At 35.0% G+C, this 16333-nt stretch overlaps 1 protein-coding gene across 2 annotated transcripts in view; it reads right to left on the bottom strand.

Annotated features, from left to right (window-relative positions):
• The window catches only part of LOC145268417 (sodium/calcium exchanger 2-like), a 365943-nt gene that overhangs the window by 49647 nt on the left and 299963 nt on the right, over window positions 1–16333 (bottom strand). For both annotated transcript variants that reach the window (XM_080123977.1, XM_080123981.1), the window contains exons 9-11: window positions 11586–11777; window positions 5680–5842; window positions 2130–2253 (exon numbers count right to left, since the gene is read on the bottom strand). In XM_080123977.1, coding sequence (XP_079980103.1) covers window positions 2130–2253; window positions 5680–5842; window positions 11586–11777 — 479 coding nt within the window. The remainder of the gene's footprint in view (window positions 1–2129; window positions 2254–5679; window positions 5843–11585; window positions 11778–16333) is intronic.

Here is a 16333-nt window from a genome sequence, read left to right as displayed (position 1 = left end):
ACTAACACACAATTTTAATATTGTGTATATTTTCCATATAATATATATAATATATATATTTTCCATATAATATATATAATATATATATATATATATATATAATATATATAATATATATATATATATATATATATATATATATATATATATATATATATATAAGTGAAAATATCTGTGCGTCTGTGTGTCTGTATGTCTGTGTGTGTACACTTCCCTACCAAATAACTATGTCAATTTTCGGTCCACATAATCGAGATTTGACATAATGGGTAATGAGATTTGGGAAAATCTTTTGAATCAGTTTTCGGCCAAAAATTTGGCTGTTAAGGGATCAAAGTTCAACGATTTGACCTTTGAAAGCTACCAAACTCCTCTGCCAATTTTGGGTCTAAACACTTGAAATTTTACATGTAGGTTCCTTGGACATGGATCAACCTTTTTATTTTGATTTGAGCCCAAAACAATAAACGTTAAGCAGCCATAACTAGGGTCAAATTTAAAAAGTTGACCTTTCAGCCAATTTTTGGTCTAAACATTTGAAATTTTACATAAAGTGCATTCAGTTATTTAAAATTATTTAATCAGTTTTTGGCCGCAAATTTGGCTGCCAAGTCAAAGTTCAAACGGTCGCTAGCAAACTATTCAGCGAATTTTGGGTCTAAATATTTGAAATTTTACTTAAAAGGTATTCAGACATGGAGCAAGGGTTTTAATCAATTTTTGAGCGAAAATTTGGCTGCCAAGAGGTCAAAGTTGAAAGAGTTTACCTTTGCAGACTCTACCAAACTCTTCCGCCAATTTTGGGTCTAAACACTTGAAATTTTAGATGTAGGTTACCTGGATATAAGTAAAACTTCTTAATATATATATACACATACACATATATATGTGTGTGCGTATATGTATATATATATATATATATATATATATAGATAGATAGATAGATAGATAGATAGACACACATATATGCACATAAAGTTATTAACAGTACATAGGACCCGAGCAAAGCTGGGCTGAACTGCTAGTATATATATATATATATATATATATATATATATATATATATATATATATATATATATATATATATATATACATTTGTCATTCGGGCTTTTTAAGTAGTTGATTCATAGAACGATTCTGTTTATCCATCCTCCCTCTTTTTGGTCTTGTGGTTATTTTATATTTATTTATTGTAAATATTTTAAAATAAATATTCAGTTGGGGGAAGGCGTGTTACTGAGACGAACACGTGCGACAGACTGTTTAGGTTAAGTAGAAATCTGTGGTCAGAAAAGATTAAAACTTTATTGAAATAGACTTTCAAACTATAGGCCACACCCTAGGATTAATGCTAGCAGAATGGAGAGAAAAGGTACGGTCTTGTTTGAAAAAGATTAATATTGTCAAAGTCTGAGAAAATTTTCAGTAAATAATTTTATTTATTTAATATTTAAAAAGAAAAAAATTGAACTTCTAACTTCTTCAAATAATTTCTAGTGTTTTTTTTTTGTCGATAAAACAACACGTAAATACATTCATCGTAGTTATTTACTCTCTAATATAAATGTTAATTAGCATATTTTTTCACGAAATTTCTTCCAAATATTTCCCTTTACGGAACCTATAAAGAAACTCGGTAAAATGGAAATTGACATATAACAGTACTATAGCAACACTCTGAGCGAGTATAATTTAATTAAAAATGTTGGTTGGTTGGTTGTTTTTGTTTTACGGCATATCAACCCTTTTCGGGTTATTTAATGCTGAATCCAAAGATTTTGAAGAAAATTTTTTTTAATAGAATGTATTTGTTGTTTTCTCGTCGGTTTCTATTTAACCCATAGTTGGGACCCTAACAGGTACTACCATTCCGGGTCAGAGTGGACCTGGGAGCAATGGTAATTAAAGGGTGGCTCTACACTCCCCAAAGCCCACAAGCTGGGGCCTCACCACTGGATATAGTTTAAGGTCATATCCAGGACCCCCATTGAGGGACTTTTACCCTCTGCAGGGGGGCAGTCGGCGTATTCTAATGCCCCACCGACAGGGCCAATTAAAAATGTACTTTAGACAATAAACAATTAAAGAAATTGGTTTCTCACCATATTCTACCATATCTTACTTACATTGTTTGGTACTGGACACTGACGGCGCCATCGAATCCTCCTTCTCTGTGAACAACTGCCGTGACCGTTCCAATCTTCATGTCGGCATGGCAGAACGCCGCCTCGAAGAGAAACTCCCCGGGTTCTTTACACAAAAAACAGGCAGAAACAGAAATTAAATAAATTAAAGAAAACAACTAAATTTTAAATGTAATCCATATAATAGTCTGCTTGTTCCTTTATTAATTAGTGCGTACGTTACGCTTTGAAAAAGTCCAAATACAACTTTTTGGTGGGGGAGGGTCATACTTATTCAAAAAAGATCAAATTCGTAAAATTTGGCTTTAAAAAGTCCAATCTAGCAACCTGGGACAAGAATATGAGAGTTACCGGCCTTTGATATAGCCTCGTTTTGGAATATCATTATAATAATATATGATCATTGTTGTAATGGTGTGATAAAAGAACTCATAATAATTTTGACATGTTCTTCACCGAAAAAAGAAGTCAATGAAAGATTACGTAAAACAGAGAACATTCGAAAGAAACAGGCTACAAAAAAGAACATTGTCTGCCAAGAGGCGTTTGACTGAAGGAGTAAATTAAAGATGGTCTCTTACAATATGATTTTATCATTTTTATTGAACAATTTAGCAGAATATTACTGTCTGTGTATTTATTAGTACTTCTCATTTGGGCAAGTTTTATATTTAAAATACAATAGACACTATTTTAATAGAAATTTTAATAAACTCATATTTGCTGCGTGTTATTGTTTTTTCTGTAAAAAAAAACAAAACATTTTTTTTGCGCTATCCAGAAAAATATCAGCTTTATCAAAACATTAATTAAGTATATTTCTCATTCTGTGGAATTTCCACGGGTCCTGCTAGCTAAGTAATAACAGTTCAACATGGTATTTCAAACAATAAGCTATAATGAATATCATTAGATTTATTTGGACTACTGTACTCAAGTTGGATGTTATTTCGACAGCGGCCCAACTAATATTTTCAGGTCAACTTTTTCTATGCATAACCTTCAGGAGTTTATTGGACTTTTTACTGGAGCCCGCATCCAGACCTGCCCTCCTGGTTTTTGTCTACCTTTCCAGTTTTCGTCGATGTCTTACCTTTCCTATTAGTGACTTTCTCCTACTGATTCACCTGTCGACCCACTTCCTAGAAACTTCCTCTTGCCAATCCAACTCTGAGCTTCGTCTATACGAATCAGACTTACCAGAGGCACCTCCCTGTACCTCACGGCTGCCCATATCAATTCCCATGTAACTTTATTCTGCTATTTCGTTTCCAGTAACGTCCCTCAGTGTTAGAGAGTGTTCGAGCAGAAGCAGTAAATTATCTATCTATCTATCTATCTATCTATCTATCTATCTAGTGATGAGTGGACAAAAGAGATTTAAAAGCATGTTTTCACAACATGTCAAACTGTGACCGGTCAAGTTTGCACCGGAAGGTGCAAACATAGACTGGAAGTGCGAAAGTGTCATATGTCACATGTTCCGGTTTGCGCGAGCTTAGTTAGCAGTTGGATTTGAGACACTAAGAAGAGAGGTGAACTGAAAATGGGTCTGCCTATGAGGGAAAGGGCCTTTCAAAATAGAGACAGAAGATCCTCCCAAGCTAAAGATTGGCAGTCACTCCTTCTGCTATGACGAATACCTGGGAGCGAATAAAATACATAAAATTTCACATTGTCCTGGGTCTTGTCTTGTAGTGTTCCCTCTAACAGATTCCATTTCCTTCAAGGACGGTTGACGAACCTCCCAGAAGAAACAATAGCAAAATAGGTTAAGTCGTCAGTGTATATGTTATGTTATGTGTTCTGACACGCACGCACCAACGCCTAGATGAATCATGGGCCGCTAAAATAAACATTGAAGCGAGGGCAACAGTCTGTTACACAACACACATACAAACATACATACATATGGTCCGTTTATAAGAACACACAGATATTTATTAGTGCCACATACACATTCAACACACTACGATTCATCTAGATACACATATATATAAAACTACGCGACGCAAATATGTCACAAATGCAAACACGTATAAAGACACGTACGATTCAACTATATATACACACGTACGTTAATGTGGTACAGTATATACACAGTCATATATACCCTCCACATAGTAACATCAGTATCCACAGTCTTTCTCGCTAGTCTTGTACATTTTCTCCGCAATAAAACGGTTTTTATTTTCTTACGCTATTCATCTTCGTTTGTCATTTCTTTATTTTTGTCTGTGTCTCTTTCTTTGTTGTGAGAACAATCACTAGCATCAGCAGCAGCAGGAATAACATTGCAATCACTAACCAATTCGATGTAGAGAATGAAGAAATACAATTAAAACTGTTGCCCGGCATCGGTCAGTTATATAAGAGACAAGAAATCTGATTTCGCTTTTTCGACTAGTTTTATAATCAATTATAATTATAATCAATTTAACATGTGGGGGAGGGAGAACCCAGTTATCTGATGGGACATCTTAGAACAGGGATCTCTAACTACAACCTGCGGGTCAAATCTGATTCACCCAAATCTTTAATCAAGCCCGCGGAGTTTTTATTGAAAACATTCAGAAATTAAAAAAAAAAAAAAAATGGAAACGTGTGAAAATAGTTTGATGGTTTTTCTTTTTGTTCAGAAAATGATTAAAAGAATGAGATTTTGGAGAACTAGTTTCACTAAAAAGCAAAACTCACGAGCAAAACAGTATAAAAAAAAATGCCGAGATCATTTTTTAAAAATTATTATTTTGGCCCCCGTAGCTCTAAAAAGTCAGCAATATACCCCCCTTGGAAAACTTTAGAAACCCCTGTCCTAAAAAGGTTATAAAAATAGAGGATTCTATAAAACTGAATTTGAATGAGAATGTCTGGAAACGATTTGTAACATTATTGTTCGTGGGATATGCTAGTTGATGTTGAAATCGGAAAATTTCATTAGAAATTAAGGTTAGGAATTTAGCAAAGATCTGGTGATGGTTGGCACACTGAAATGCTACGACACGTATATGCGTGGTACGTAGACAGCCATCCATTTGCTCACACATTGGAACACCTGCTGGGCGTTACCCTGCAGGAGATCCCGACCATAGATCGAGACGTCGGTATCGCTGACTGGGCACCTTCGGGTGCCCCTCTTCCGTGGCTGGTCATTCGCACACATAAGGGCCTCTGCGTGCGCGGAAGAGTGGACATGGATCAGCCGGCCAAAAGGTCGGCCATGTTGCGTGGTACCCTGATTAGATGGTAGCTGGGTACCGAGCTCACGTTTCCCTTGTCATTGAGTGAACACTCCAACTCCACCGGCGTCCCTGTCCCGCCGGTGGTAACAAGGCAGATCAACGTCTGCTGACTAGTCACGGAAAAACAAGTTACAATAGCAACGCCATTAACGGGAAGGTAAAGTAGCAAGACGCGGCGAAAAGAGTCTTCAGATTTTTTGCCTGTAAGAGACTACCTCTTAAAATGGAAATAAACAAAGTTAACTATCATAAGAATACACAGGCATAAAGGATAAGCAAAAAGTACTCACCGTGTCTACCAATGATGACAACGTGTGCCACGGAAGGGTCACCCAAGCCAGCATTGCCAGATGGGTTCTTCAGGATGATGAAAAAGTCAACAGTGTTTATAGTTCGACCTTCAGTCGTTATATTTATTGGAATTTGCTTTCTGTATTCGTCTTCTCTGAAAACCTAAATATTAATGATTAATAAAAGAAATAGAAATTAATAAACAAAATAATTATCTACGACAAAAACACTGATTTTGTAGATGAATTAACACAGATCAAATGAAATAGCAGTGTAAATCAGACAAATAAATTATATCCGCATCATTTACCAAACACCAAAAGGTGTAACGTTGTCGTTAATCTTCTTCAACTGTGTTGAACACTTGGATCCAACACGTTGTATCTGAGACAGTCACAAAAATAATTAAAAAAAATGAAAATTCGACGTAGCTTTTTTTTTCTAGCTGAAATAAAAGGCATTTATCAACGGTACTTTCTTAACAACGCCCAGCATATTGTTTTAAAGTCTCTTAGTTCGCCATGTAGTTGATAAAACTCTGAACTCTGTCGTGTCAAACACGTACTTTTCCTTCTCATGCGTCGACATGCCTGCTTGTCTCGTCATCACGCGGGTTTCAAATTCCTCACGCCACTCCGTCTCGTTGTCCATTCACGCGTTTTTTTATTTTTATTTTTTTTAAATCTTTCTATTTCTTTTCCGCTACTATGTCTGCACCTTGCCCAACGACACACGGTTATCCGACCATTTTTTTGTTCAAAGTCCGGATTGCATCTTGTTTTAACAGTTACTCTCGCACTGACTCCTGCTTCCACATCCTCTGGTCGCCCACTTGATTCCTCTCTGTCGCTACACATGTGTTTTTCCGTCTCCTGTCGCCCAGGTGTGTCATTTTCTTCTATCCGATTTTCATATTGTTCTCTTCCTCCGCTGTGACGTTAGGTCTAAAAAGTCAACAATATGCCCCCCCCCCCTCCGTTCAAAAACTTTGGAGACCCCTGGTCCTAGAAGATTACAAAAAATGAGGATTCTATAAGATTTAAATTTGAATGAAAACATCTGGAAACGATTTGTAACATTATTTAGTAGCCAAGATCACTCAGCTATTTCAAACAAATATACCCCTCCCCAGGACGTAGCAGAGACTAATTGTGAAAATTTGATTTGTTTTCGTTTTGAAGTTTGCTGGTTCAGAAATGCTCTAAAGTAATTGCTGACGTGTGTCACCGACCGAGAAAAGATCACAAACCAACAAAGAAAACACACTTGATATTCGAAGATTGTGAACATAGCGTATTTTGCTTCCGTTCGCTTGAGGGTTCGGGAGTTGATTATAATCATAAGCGTACTATGCTATGAGAAATATCGACACCACGGCTGCTGTTGCTGCTGCTGCTGCTGCTGCTAAATACGCATCAGCGGCTTTGTTACAAAGGTACAGAGAATTTAAAACTGTGTGACAGTTATTCTCTCGATCTCCAAACTATCAGAGTCTATGCTATTGTTGAGATGGCTTAGTTGTTTCTTGATAGATTAGATGTATGATTTTTTTCACTTCTATGAACCTCCCAGGCATTGACTTATCACCCTTTAAGTAGGGGTTAGTTTATTGCTAATCGCTTAAGGCACCCCGACTGAGGAATTCTAATGGAGCTGCCCAGGCATATTTTGCATGCCACAGTGCTCTTCCTCTAAGGCCATGGATCTTCAAATCCCACTTTGAAAGAAGATAAACACCACGAGCGCGAAAAAGCTCAGAAATATTTTGATAGAAATATTCTCAGCACGTGAAAAATGAGCTAATTTCAATGTGCTGTGCACAGGGAAAAGTTTTACTGGCCTTTGTACCTACTCTACAAACAAATTAAAAAAAATCTTATGACACAAGCATATCGATAAATAATTCTTTTTTTTTTTAAAGAACATTAACAAAAAATTTATGACAAGAACATATTGATATTTTTTTTTGTACTAGGAAAATATTTGACAAAAGAATAAAAAGATATAATCCAAAATTAGTTTCTTTCTGCTCACTATATGTCTCCTTTCCCTTTCTCTTTCACTCCATAGCTATGTATTACTACTAGTGATATTTTGTTTGTTTTTGTTTCTAATGAACTATTCCAATCTTTGTTTTTTTTTCTTTATTACCTTTGACTGTTAATAAACATAAAGGGAGAAGCAAAAATGGTACAAAATTATGTGGGGTGTCAAATAATATGATGAGAGGGTGATAAAAACTTAGTGGTAAGTGATTTGGTAATAATTTGATGAGTTAATTGCAAATTGCAGCTTATTAGAATAATTAAAATCATAAAAATTTTTTTTTTTTTGTTAATAAACATAATTCAATGCTAAAACTGAGGAATATTTTAACATGGATTTTTTAGGATTAATCTATTATATAAAAGCGAAAATGTGCGTGTGCACATTTTTGTATATCGGGCAAAGGCTTTGGGGGATGGAGCTCACCACGTCTTAGAACTTTTTACATACTCCTTAGATTATAATATCTATGATGTATGAAAGGAGGTCATCTCTATCTTTTATTTGAATGACTTTTACACGCTATTTTTGTGCTATTTCTTACTCTCCGTGTGTTTGTTTGGCTTTTCTGTATAAAAGCGAAACTGAATCTGTTGCAAACAAAGCTCCCTGGCACTCATGCCAGGGGCATCCAGAAAGCAATCAGCTTTGATCAATGCAGGAAAAACCCTTCATATCGGACAATTGCTATTCATTTGTACACTCTCCTTTCTATGGGGAGCTGGTTATATTATGTGGGGTGTCAATGGGGAGCTGGTTATATTATGTGGGGTGTCTATGGGGAGCTGGTTATATCATGTGAGGGTGATAAAAATTAGTGATAAGTGATTTGGTAATAATTTACTTGTTGATGCGTGAGTATGAACAGTTTCGCGTATGTGTATCTCTCATCCAACACTTGTTTTAAGCACTTGTTTCTTTGACGTGAACAATGTGTACGCTGTTCAAACTTGTTTGTCTTACCCAATCACTAATCGTACCCCCGAAATGTTCCAATTTTTCTCATGGTGGTCGGGCTGGTGGCAACATGGCAGAGTCAAAGCTACTCGTGTAACAGGACTTGGTGAAAATTGCTGTCAGGGGTAAAATCTGGATACATTTTATTTCAGCCAATCGAAATCACAGAACACAATCCTACCTGTTTCAGTGACAATTGTTTAATGAGATTACTAATAATTTGTGCGCTTTTTTATATAGTGTTGAGATCGACTATCAGCGGGTTAACGCTAGATATTTAACGGTTTGCCGAGTTGTCGAGTTCTTACTCACACATCAACAAGTAACTTAACACGTTCTGAGAATATTTCAACCAAGTACAGCACGTCCATTCAAGTACTTGTAAAACAGGCACAGAGTGTAATAGAGCGCGGACATGCGAATCGCGACTATATGCAGTAAATACCGAGCCGTGTGCGAAATGACGTTACGGCAAGGAAAAAGAAAAGACTATAATTCAACTAAAACTGTTCAACGATAAGAAACGAATTTCTTAAAGGGATGACACAATATAAGAACTTATATAAGTTCTTATATTGTGTAAACTTGAATTAACTTTAAATAGGTCTAATCGCACTGATGAGTTGTGATACAACGAACCAGTAGTGTATGTGGATGACTACACATAATTTCAGCCCTCCCCCGTCTTTGGGGCCTGTCGTAAATGAGTCTGACCAGCTACTTAAATGGCTATAATAGCGAGGTTCGCTGTTTATTCGTAAATAAAAACAAACTGCTTGAGTACTATAAAAGCGGTGGGCGAATGTTTGTTTAAAATGAGCATTTGTTGAAATTATTTACGAGCGTCGCTCCCATGGGTCAATGGGTAGAACTGCCGACTATCAATATGCTGGTTGTAGCTTGAATCCTCGGCTAGGGAAAATGCTAGTCTAGCCGCATTGATGAGTTGTGATACAACGAAACAGTACTGTATGTGGATGAATACACACACACACACGCACACACGCACGCGCACGCACACACACACACACACACACACACATATATATATTCATATATATAAATCATTCTATATATATAAATCATTCTAAAGTGCTACTGGAAGACGGAGAACATTGGTGAAGTGCAAAGGACGTTTAAGATGCATTAAAAAAGACTCACCACTACTCGTTTGCGAGATAAGTCTGAGTAAGAAGGCACGGTTAAAGATGTCAAAACAACTATTCTGGAAGACCGCGATCATCAATTAATCTCACAAAAGCAAGAGAAGTCATTGGGAGATTTCACTAATCCCCTTGAAAGCTCGAGAGACAGAAGTTCTAAAATTTTAGATTCAATTAGTAAGCGTTGACCACAATGGACACCAAATTGAACACTTTCGATAATTGTCTGGTTTCTATATTTTTAACAGTATTTTGATGTATGAAACTTTTTCTTTATTATCATAAATGTTGGTTTTATAGTCATTTAAAGAGTGTATCCATTTTATTGGGACATCCTCTATATGCATATATATATATATATATATATATATATATATATATATATATATATATATATATATATATATATATACGTTCTCTGTATTTTTTAAATAAACAAAAATTTATTTATTTAAAGTTTCAAATTTTCGGCGTATAAAGCCTTCATCAGGATTTTTCTTTTTAAACAATACAATATATTTTTTATTTTTTTTTTTCTTACGTGCCATAAAAAAGAAAAAAATATATTGTATTGTTTAAAAAGAAAATTCCTGATGAAGGCTTTATGAGGCGAAAATTTGAAACTTTAAATAAATAAATTTTTGTTTATTTAAAAAAATACAGATACGCACGTGGTCGTTCTTTCTAACCTCATATTTGAATTCCGTTTACTCCGTGCTTCTAAAAAGTGGATTACTACTAAACTATATATATATATATATATATATATATATATATATATATATATATATATATATATATATATATACAGACACAGACACACACACATATATATATATGTAGTTTGTTTATTATACAAACATTATTATATGCATATGTGCATACCTGTTTCAGCGGAGTCTCAATTCAGGGACAACCCGTCATCAAACCAAAAAAAGAATCGAAATTGAAACGGGTGTCAAGATTACATGGTTTTTATAAGACATTTGGATGAGATCTATATTCTGGGTGAGATCTATATTCTGGGGAAAATTGGGGTGTATACTTTATGAATGTGAGAAGTAGGGTTTCTTTTAGGTTTGTTTAGGGGAATTGTTCAAGAATTTAAGCTGTCATTAGTAGAAAGGTGTTAGGTGATTCTTTTACATCAAAGTGGCACTGTGCCTTGTTTGGGGTGAAATGCAATGAAAAGAATAATAAAGAAATACCCATTATTTTACTATATGTTGTTATTGTAGTTTTTATCCCCCAATTTTTGACCTAACAAATAGTTCTATGTATGAATATTGTTTTATTCCGTGGACCAATATTTGGTCAGTTATTAGAATTCAGAAATGCTAATGCTGGTTGGTTCTATTACTTGGTTATAATGACAGAACAGTTTATGTGCCATTATTAGGAATATAACAGAATATTCTTTTCATTGTTTTGACTCTCGAGTATATATCTGACACAGTTAGACACAGTTAATCAACCGAGAACCACATCATTCTATATAAAAGCATATAAGATATCAACGGATACACACTTGAAATTAAAACAGTGAAAAGAATATGCCGTTGTGCTAACCTTAGTCATGATTATATTCCGGTCCAACCTATTCTTTGGTAATACTGACTTGATTTTGAACAAGTTGTGAGTTAAAAACAAAGCCCGTTGTATCGGAAACGGGAAAATTTTTGGAATCTTCCCACCACTAGTGATTATGCAAGTAAATATTTGGCGCTTCAAAAACTTACCAGTGTTCCGCTAACAGGTTGAAACTCCTGATTGGCCCGTGCGTTGCCTTCGCGCGTCTCGTAATCAACCGAAACAACGCCCGATCCGAGGTTTATGGTGGTGTTCGACATAGACAATTGACCAGACGGCGGGTAGCTGTTAGGGATGGCATCGGCACTGTTGGAGTTCTGAAGAATATCCTTTTTACTAAACTGTAGAAATAAAAAAAAAAAAAAAAATAAATAAATAAATCATCATCATCATCATCATCATCATCATGTTTGTACACACATAAAAAAAGAGATCGTCGGGTCAGCAAAAACGGTGATTAGTGATTAATCTGCTGTAGTTAAGTTAAAAGAAAATGTCGACTGTTTCGATTTTAAAATGAATTGTTCTAAAATCAAATTCTGTCATTCAATCGACGAAAACGACACACTTTAAAATAAGTGCATTTCAAAAAGTGACATTCGTTTTATCGATTTGAAGAATATTTAGCTGAGAGTTATTCACACGTTAAGAAAACAGATATAATTTATTTTGTTAAAAAATAATTAAATTGCTATTTTTTTTCGATAAGTTTCGCTTAGTCTGCAATTCTTTGTTCTGATGTACTGTTAGTCTCTGGACATGTCCCGTAACTCTTTCATCCGTTTGCCATATCTTCGGTCTTTAGGGTGACTTATGTAATAGCATTTCATTACTAGTCTATTCTTTATTTTTTGTCCATTTCTTCCTTTGGTTTTTGGTCGATTATTATTATTATTATTATTATTATTATTATTATTATTATTATTATTATTATTATTTGTACTCACTAGGAGTTTTTTATAAAGGCAATCACCAAACATTTCTCTTTGAGAACAACCTATGATGTTGCCTGGAGTTTGAGTGACAAGTCTCCCCAAATTTCCAGTACTATCCCCGTCTTTCGATAACATTTGCAAATGAATTTGCGTTATCGCAACAGTTGTTTATCATTGATTTCTCGCTGGCAATGTTCATTGGTTTTCACTGGAATTTGAGTGGCAATAAGTTTCTTCAAGGTCCCAGTCCACTTCACACTCATCCAGTGGAGGTGTTGTTAGTGCTTTCTGGCACCCGTCTTTCCATCCTCCTTGACCCTTCACGACTATCTGGTGCCAGTTGATGCCGATTATTATTATTATTATTATTATTATTATTATTATTATTATTGTTATTCACATTTTCTGTATGGCAGTTGGTATTATCGATTTTATACTGATAGGCAGATCATAACAAATGACCATAGGCTATCAATATCTTCTTTTCTCAGTCTTTCAGTACTTTCCGCAAGATTCTGGCGTTTTGTTACAAGACAGTCTTTTGCAATGGATCCCAATTTTCACAATCCATTTGTCAAATCATTGTTACAGTCCTTAAAGCTCCCATCACAATAGGTACAACTTCTACCTTCTTAAACTTCCACAATCTTTTTATCTCTCTTTTCAAGTTTTGCATATGATAACAATATATATATATATATATATATATATATATATATATATATATATATATATATATATACACACACACAGTAGCGTCCAAAACTAAGGGACACAATTTTAAAACCTAATATTTGTTAGAAATAACAACTATGAAAAGCTGAACTTTTGACAACTGGTAGTCGTTATCATCCATAATAACATACTAAAATTTGAATCATTTGCAAAGGATAGAAAAAGAATTATAACAATTATTTATTTATTTTCAAAATCGGAATATCATTTCTAACAAATATTAGGTTTTAAAATTTTGTCACTTGGTTTTGGACGCTACGAGGTGCCTTCAATAAGTTTCCAAACGTTTTTCATATGAACACTTTTATTGATAGTACACACATGAAACTCTAATCACCTTCAAAGTAATCCCCGGCTGAAATGCAGTTGTTGTACCGTTCCAACAACTTCTGGAATAACCCATGGAAACCAATGATCCTCGTCACAGCCTCTTTCATCTCCTCAATTGTCTCACAACGACAACTTCTAATGGTTTTCTTTGAGCTTAGGGAATAACCAAAAGTCACAGGGAGCAAGGTCTGGATTATAGGGAGGGTGAAGAACTGCCTTGATGCTCCTCTTGATCAAATAGTTTTTGATCTTCTCTGAGCATACTTAGGTCAAACCTGGCGTAAATCTTCCGCATCTCCAGTTCCTTGCGAAAAGTGTGTGTACAGTTCCCACATTGACATAAAACTGTACCCTTATTGTCTATATAGACACACGACGGTCCTTATCCATGAAATTCTTTATTTGGCCAATCAACTCTGGTGATCTGGCATCCTTACTCCTCCCACACCTATAATCATCCCTCACAGACTCATTGACTTCCTAGAAACTATTATACCACTCAAAAACTGATGCTCGATTCATGCAAGATGGTCCAAAAGCAGCCTGAAGCATTCCATACGTTTCTGTGGCATTTTTTCAAGTTTAAAACAGAACTTGATTGCATATCGTTTTTCTAAAGTGTCCTCCAATCCAGATTGCATTTTTGAAATTCACCACTGTGACAGTCAGGCTTTAGTAGAGTGCATTCCAATTCCTGCTGTAGCTGTTCATTTGTACCTGAAATCATAAAAATTGGTTAGTCATCTCATAAGGTGTATACCAATAACATACATACTTTTAAAGAGTCTACGACAATTTTAAATGCCTGTACAAAAATGTCTGGAAACTTATTGAAGGCACCTCATATATATATATATATATATATATATATATATATATATATATATATATATATATATATATATATACGAGCTGTACCCTGTCACGCGTTGCTGTGGCTTAATTTGGTGTAATGAAAAATTCTAATAAAAAGAGAAAATGCATGTTTCTTATATTCTTAGTACAGCAATCCACTCCAAAAAGTGAAAAAAAAAAATGCAAAAAAAAAAAAAAAAAAAAAAAATGGAACTCTTGCAGAATCATGGCTTGGGCTCGACCAACATTCAGTGAATTAAGCCGAAAGTTGCTAAAACGTTGAAACACTAAATAGTTTTCTTTTTTATTGTGTTAAAAAAAATGTGATTTTTTAATTAATATTTGGGTAAGGGGAGGTTTACTATACACAGATTCGAAAAAGTTGTCCAAAAACGAATAAATGAAAGCAACGGTAAAGTAAATTACGTTTCTATCTAACTGGATAATTTTTTAGTGTTTTTTATTTAATGTAAAATGTTTAATCGGCTCAAAAAACTCAGTGTTTATCTATGTATTTGAAAAAGATGAATGGTCACGAACTCTGTTGAATACGTTAAGTTTAGGAAAATCAGTTAAAAACTATACAAAATAGTGTCAGACACCTACTGATTATATGTTATTGTGACATAGCCTGACATATTCGGTGGGTTTCTGATAGCATTTTGTATAGCTTTTTAGTTTTTAATCATTTTCTCAAACTTAACATGATCAACAGTGTCCGTCACCGTTTGTATTTTTCAAATACACTGATAAACACTGTTTTTCGAGCCGACTAAACGTTATAGTAAATAAAACGGGTTTGTATTACTAAACACAGAAACGAAAAAGTTGTTGAAAAATAAATATAACAACTAAATGTTATCAAATGCAAGATAAGTTACTTTTCTACCTAACTGGATAAGATTTTAGTGTTTTTATTTAGTGTAAAATGTTTAATCGGTTCGAAAACATGTAGTATATTTGACAAATACAAATGGCGGCAGACTGTGTTGAACACGTTAAGTTTGGGGAAATGAGTTAAAACTAAAAAACTATACAAAATACTGTCAGGAACTCACTCAATGTATGTTACCGTGACATAGACAGACATGTATTCGGTGTTTTTTAACAGTATTTTTATAGTTTTCTAGTTTTAACCCATTTTCCCAAACCTAATGTGTTTAACACAGTCTGCCGCCATTTGTAATTTTCAAATATAGCATTAAACGCTGTGTTTTTTTTTACATAGGCATCACCACATTATCAAGGCCAAGAGGTCACTCAAGGATAAGGGTTAAAGAGTGTACAGTAGAAATTGGACAATATAGTAATAATTAGTAATGAAAATTTGGTAAATTTGATAACTTATATGGAACTGCTCATCGAGAACTTATTTACGTTAGACTTGAAGACAACCATATTGTAGTCAGCCGGAAAGCAGGAAAACGGAAGACAATTCCACAGGCGTGCAGTTCTAAGAAAGAAGCTTTGTTCATGGAATTTACGTTTAGGTCTAGGCACAGATAAAGAGTGGGGGAAATTATTGATAGTGTTTACAGCTAGACGAGTGTTTCTTGTGAAAGTTTGGCGAGGGGGGACCATAGATTGAAGCTCAGTCGAACACTTCCCATGAAAATAACGATACATCAGAGACAAACTCGCAACATCTCTTCTGTGAGATAGAGGTTGCAGGGAAGAGAAAAGGACATCTCCTACGAGGCTACGAAGTCTATTTTGAACTCTATCAAGGCAGGCCAAGTCCTTTCTAGCAGCTCCTGCCCAGATGTGGCAACAGTATTCCATCCTTGGACGTACCTGGCTCTTATATAGATAGAGAATAGCATCAGCAGTGAGATATTTACCGGATCGATAGAAAGATCCCACCATTTTTCCAGCGGCCTTGGCAACAGATTTGATGTACGTGTTCCATTTAAGATCAGGAGTAATGGTCAAGCCAAGAAGCTTGTCAAAACTTGAGGCCTCCTGAAGACGAGAGCCATTCATTTCAATTGATGCCAAATGTGGATCAGAATGTTGATGATGTAAAGAGAGAAGCTTGGTTT

This window comes from Euprymna scolopes, chromosome 4 (genome assembly GCF_053919585.1).
Source record: "Euprymna scolopes isolate OS-2025 chromosome 4, ASM5391958v1, whole genome shotgun sequence".
NCBI classification, from domain to species: Eukaryota; Metazoa; Mollusca; class Cephalopoda; order Sepiida; family Sepiolidae; genus Euprymna; species Euprymna scolopes.
The sequence above is the reverse complement of the archived record's forward strand: the minus strand, read 5'-3'. Positions and strand labels throughout refer to the sequence as shown.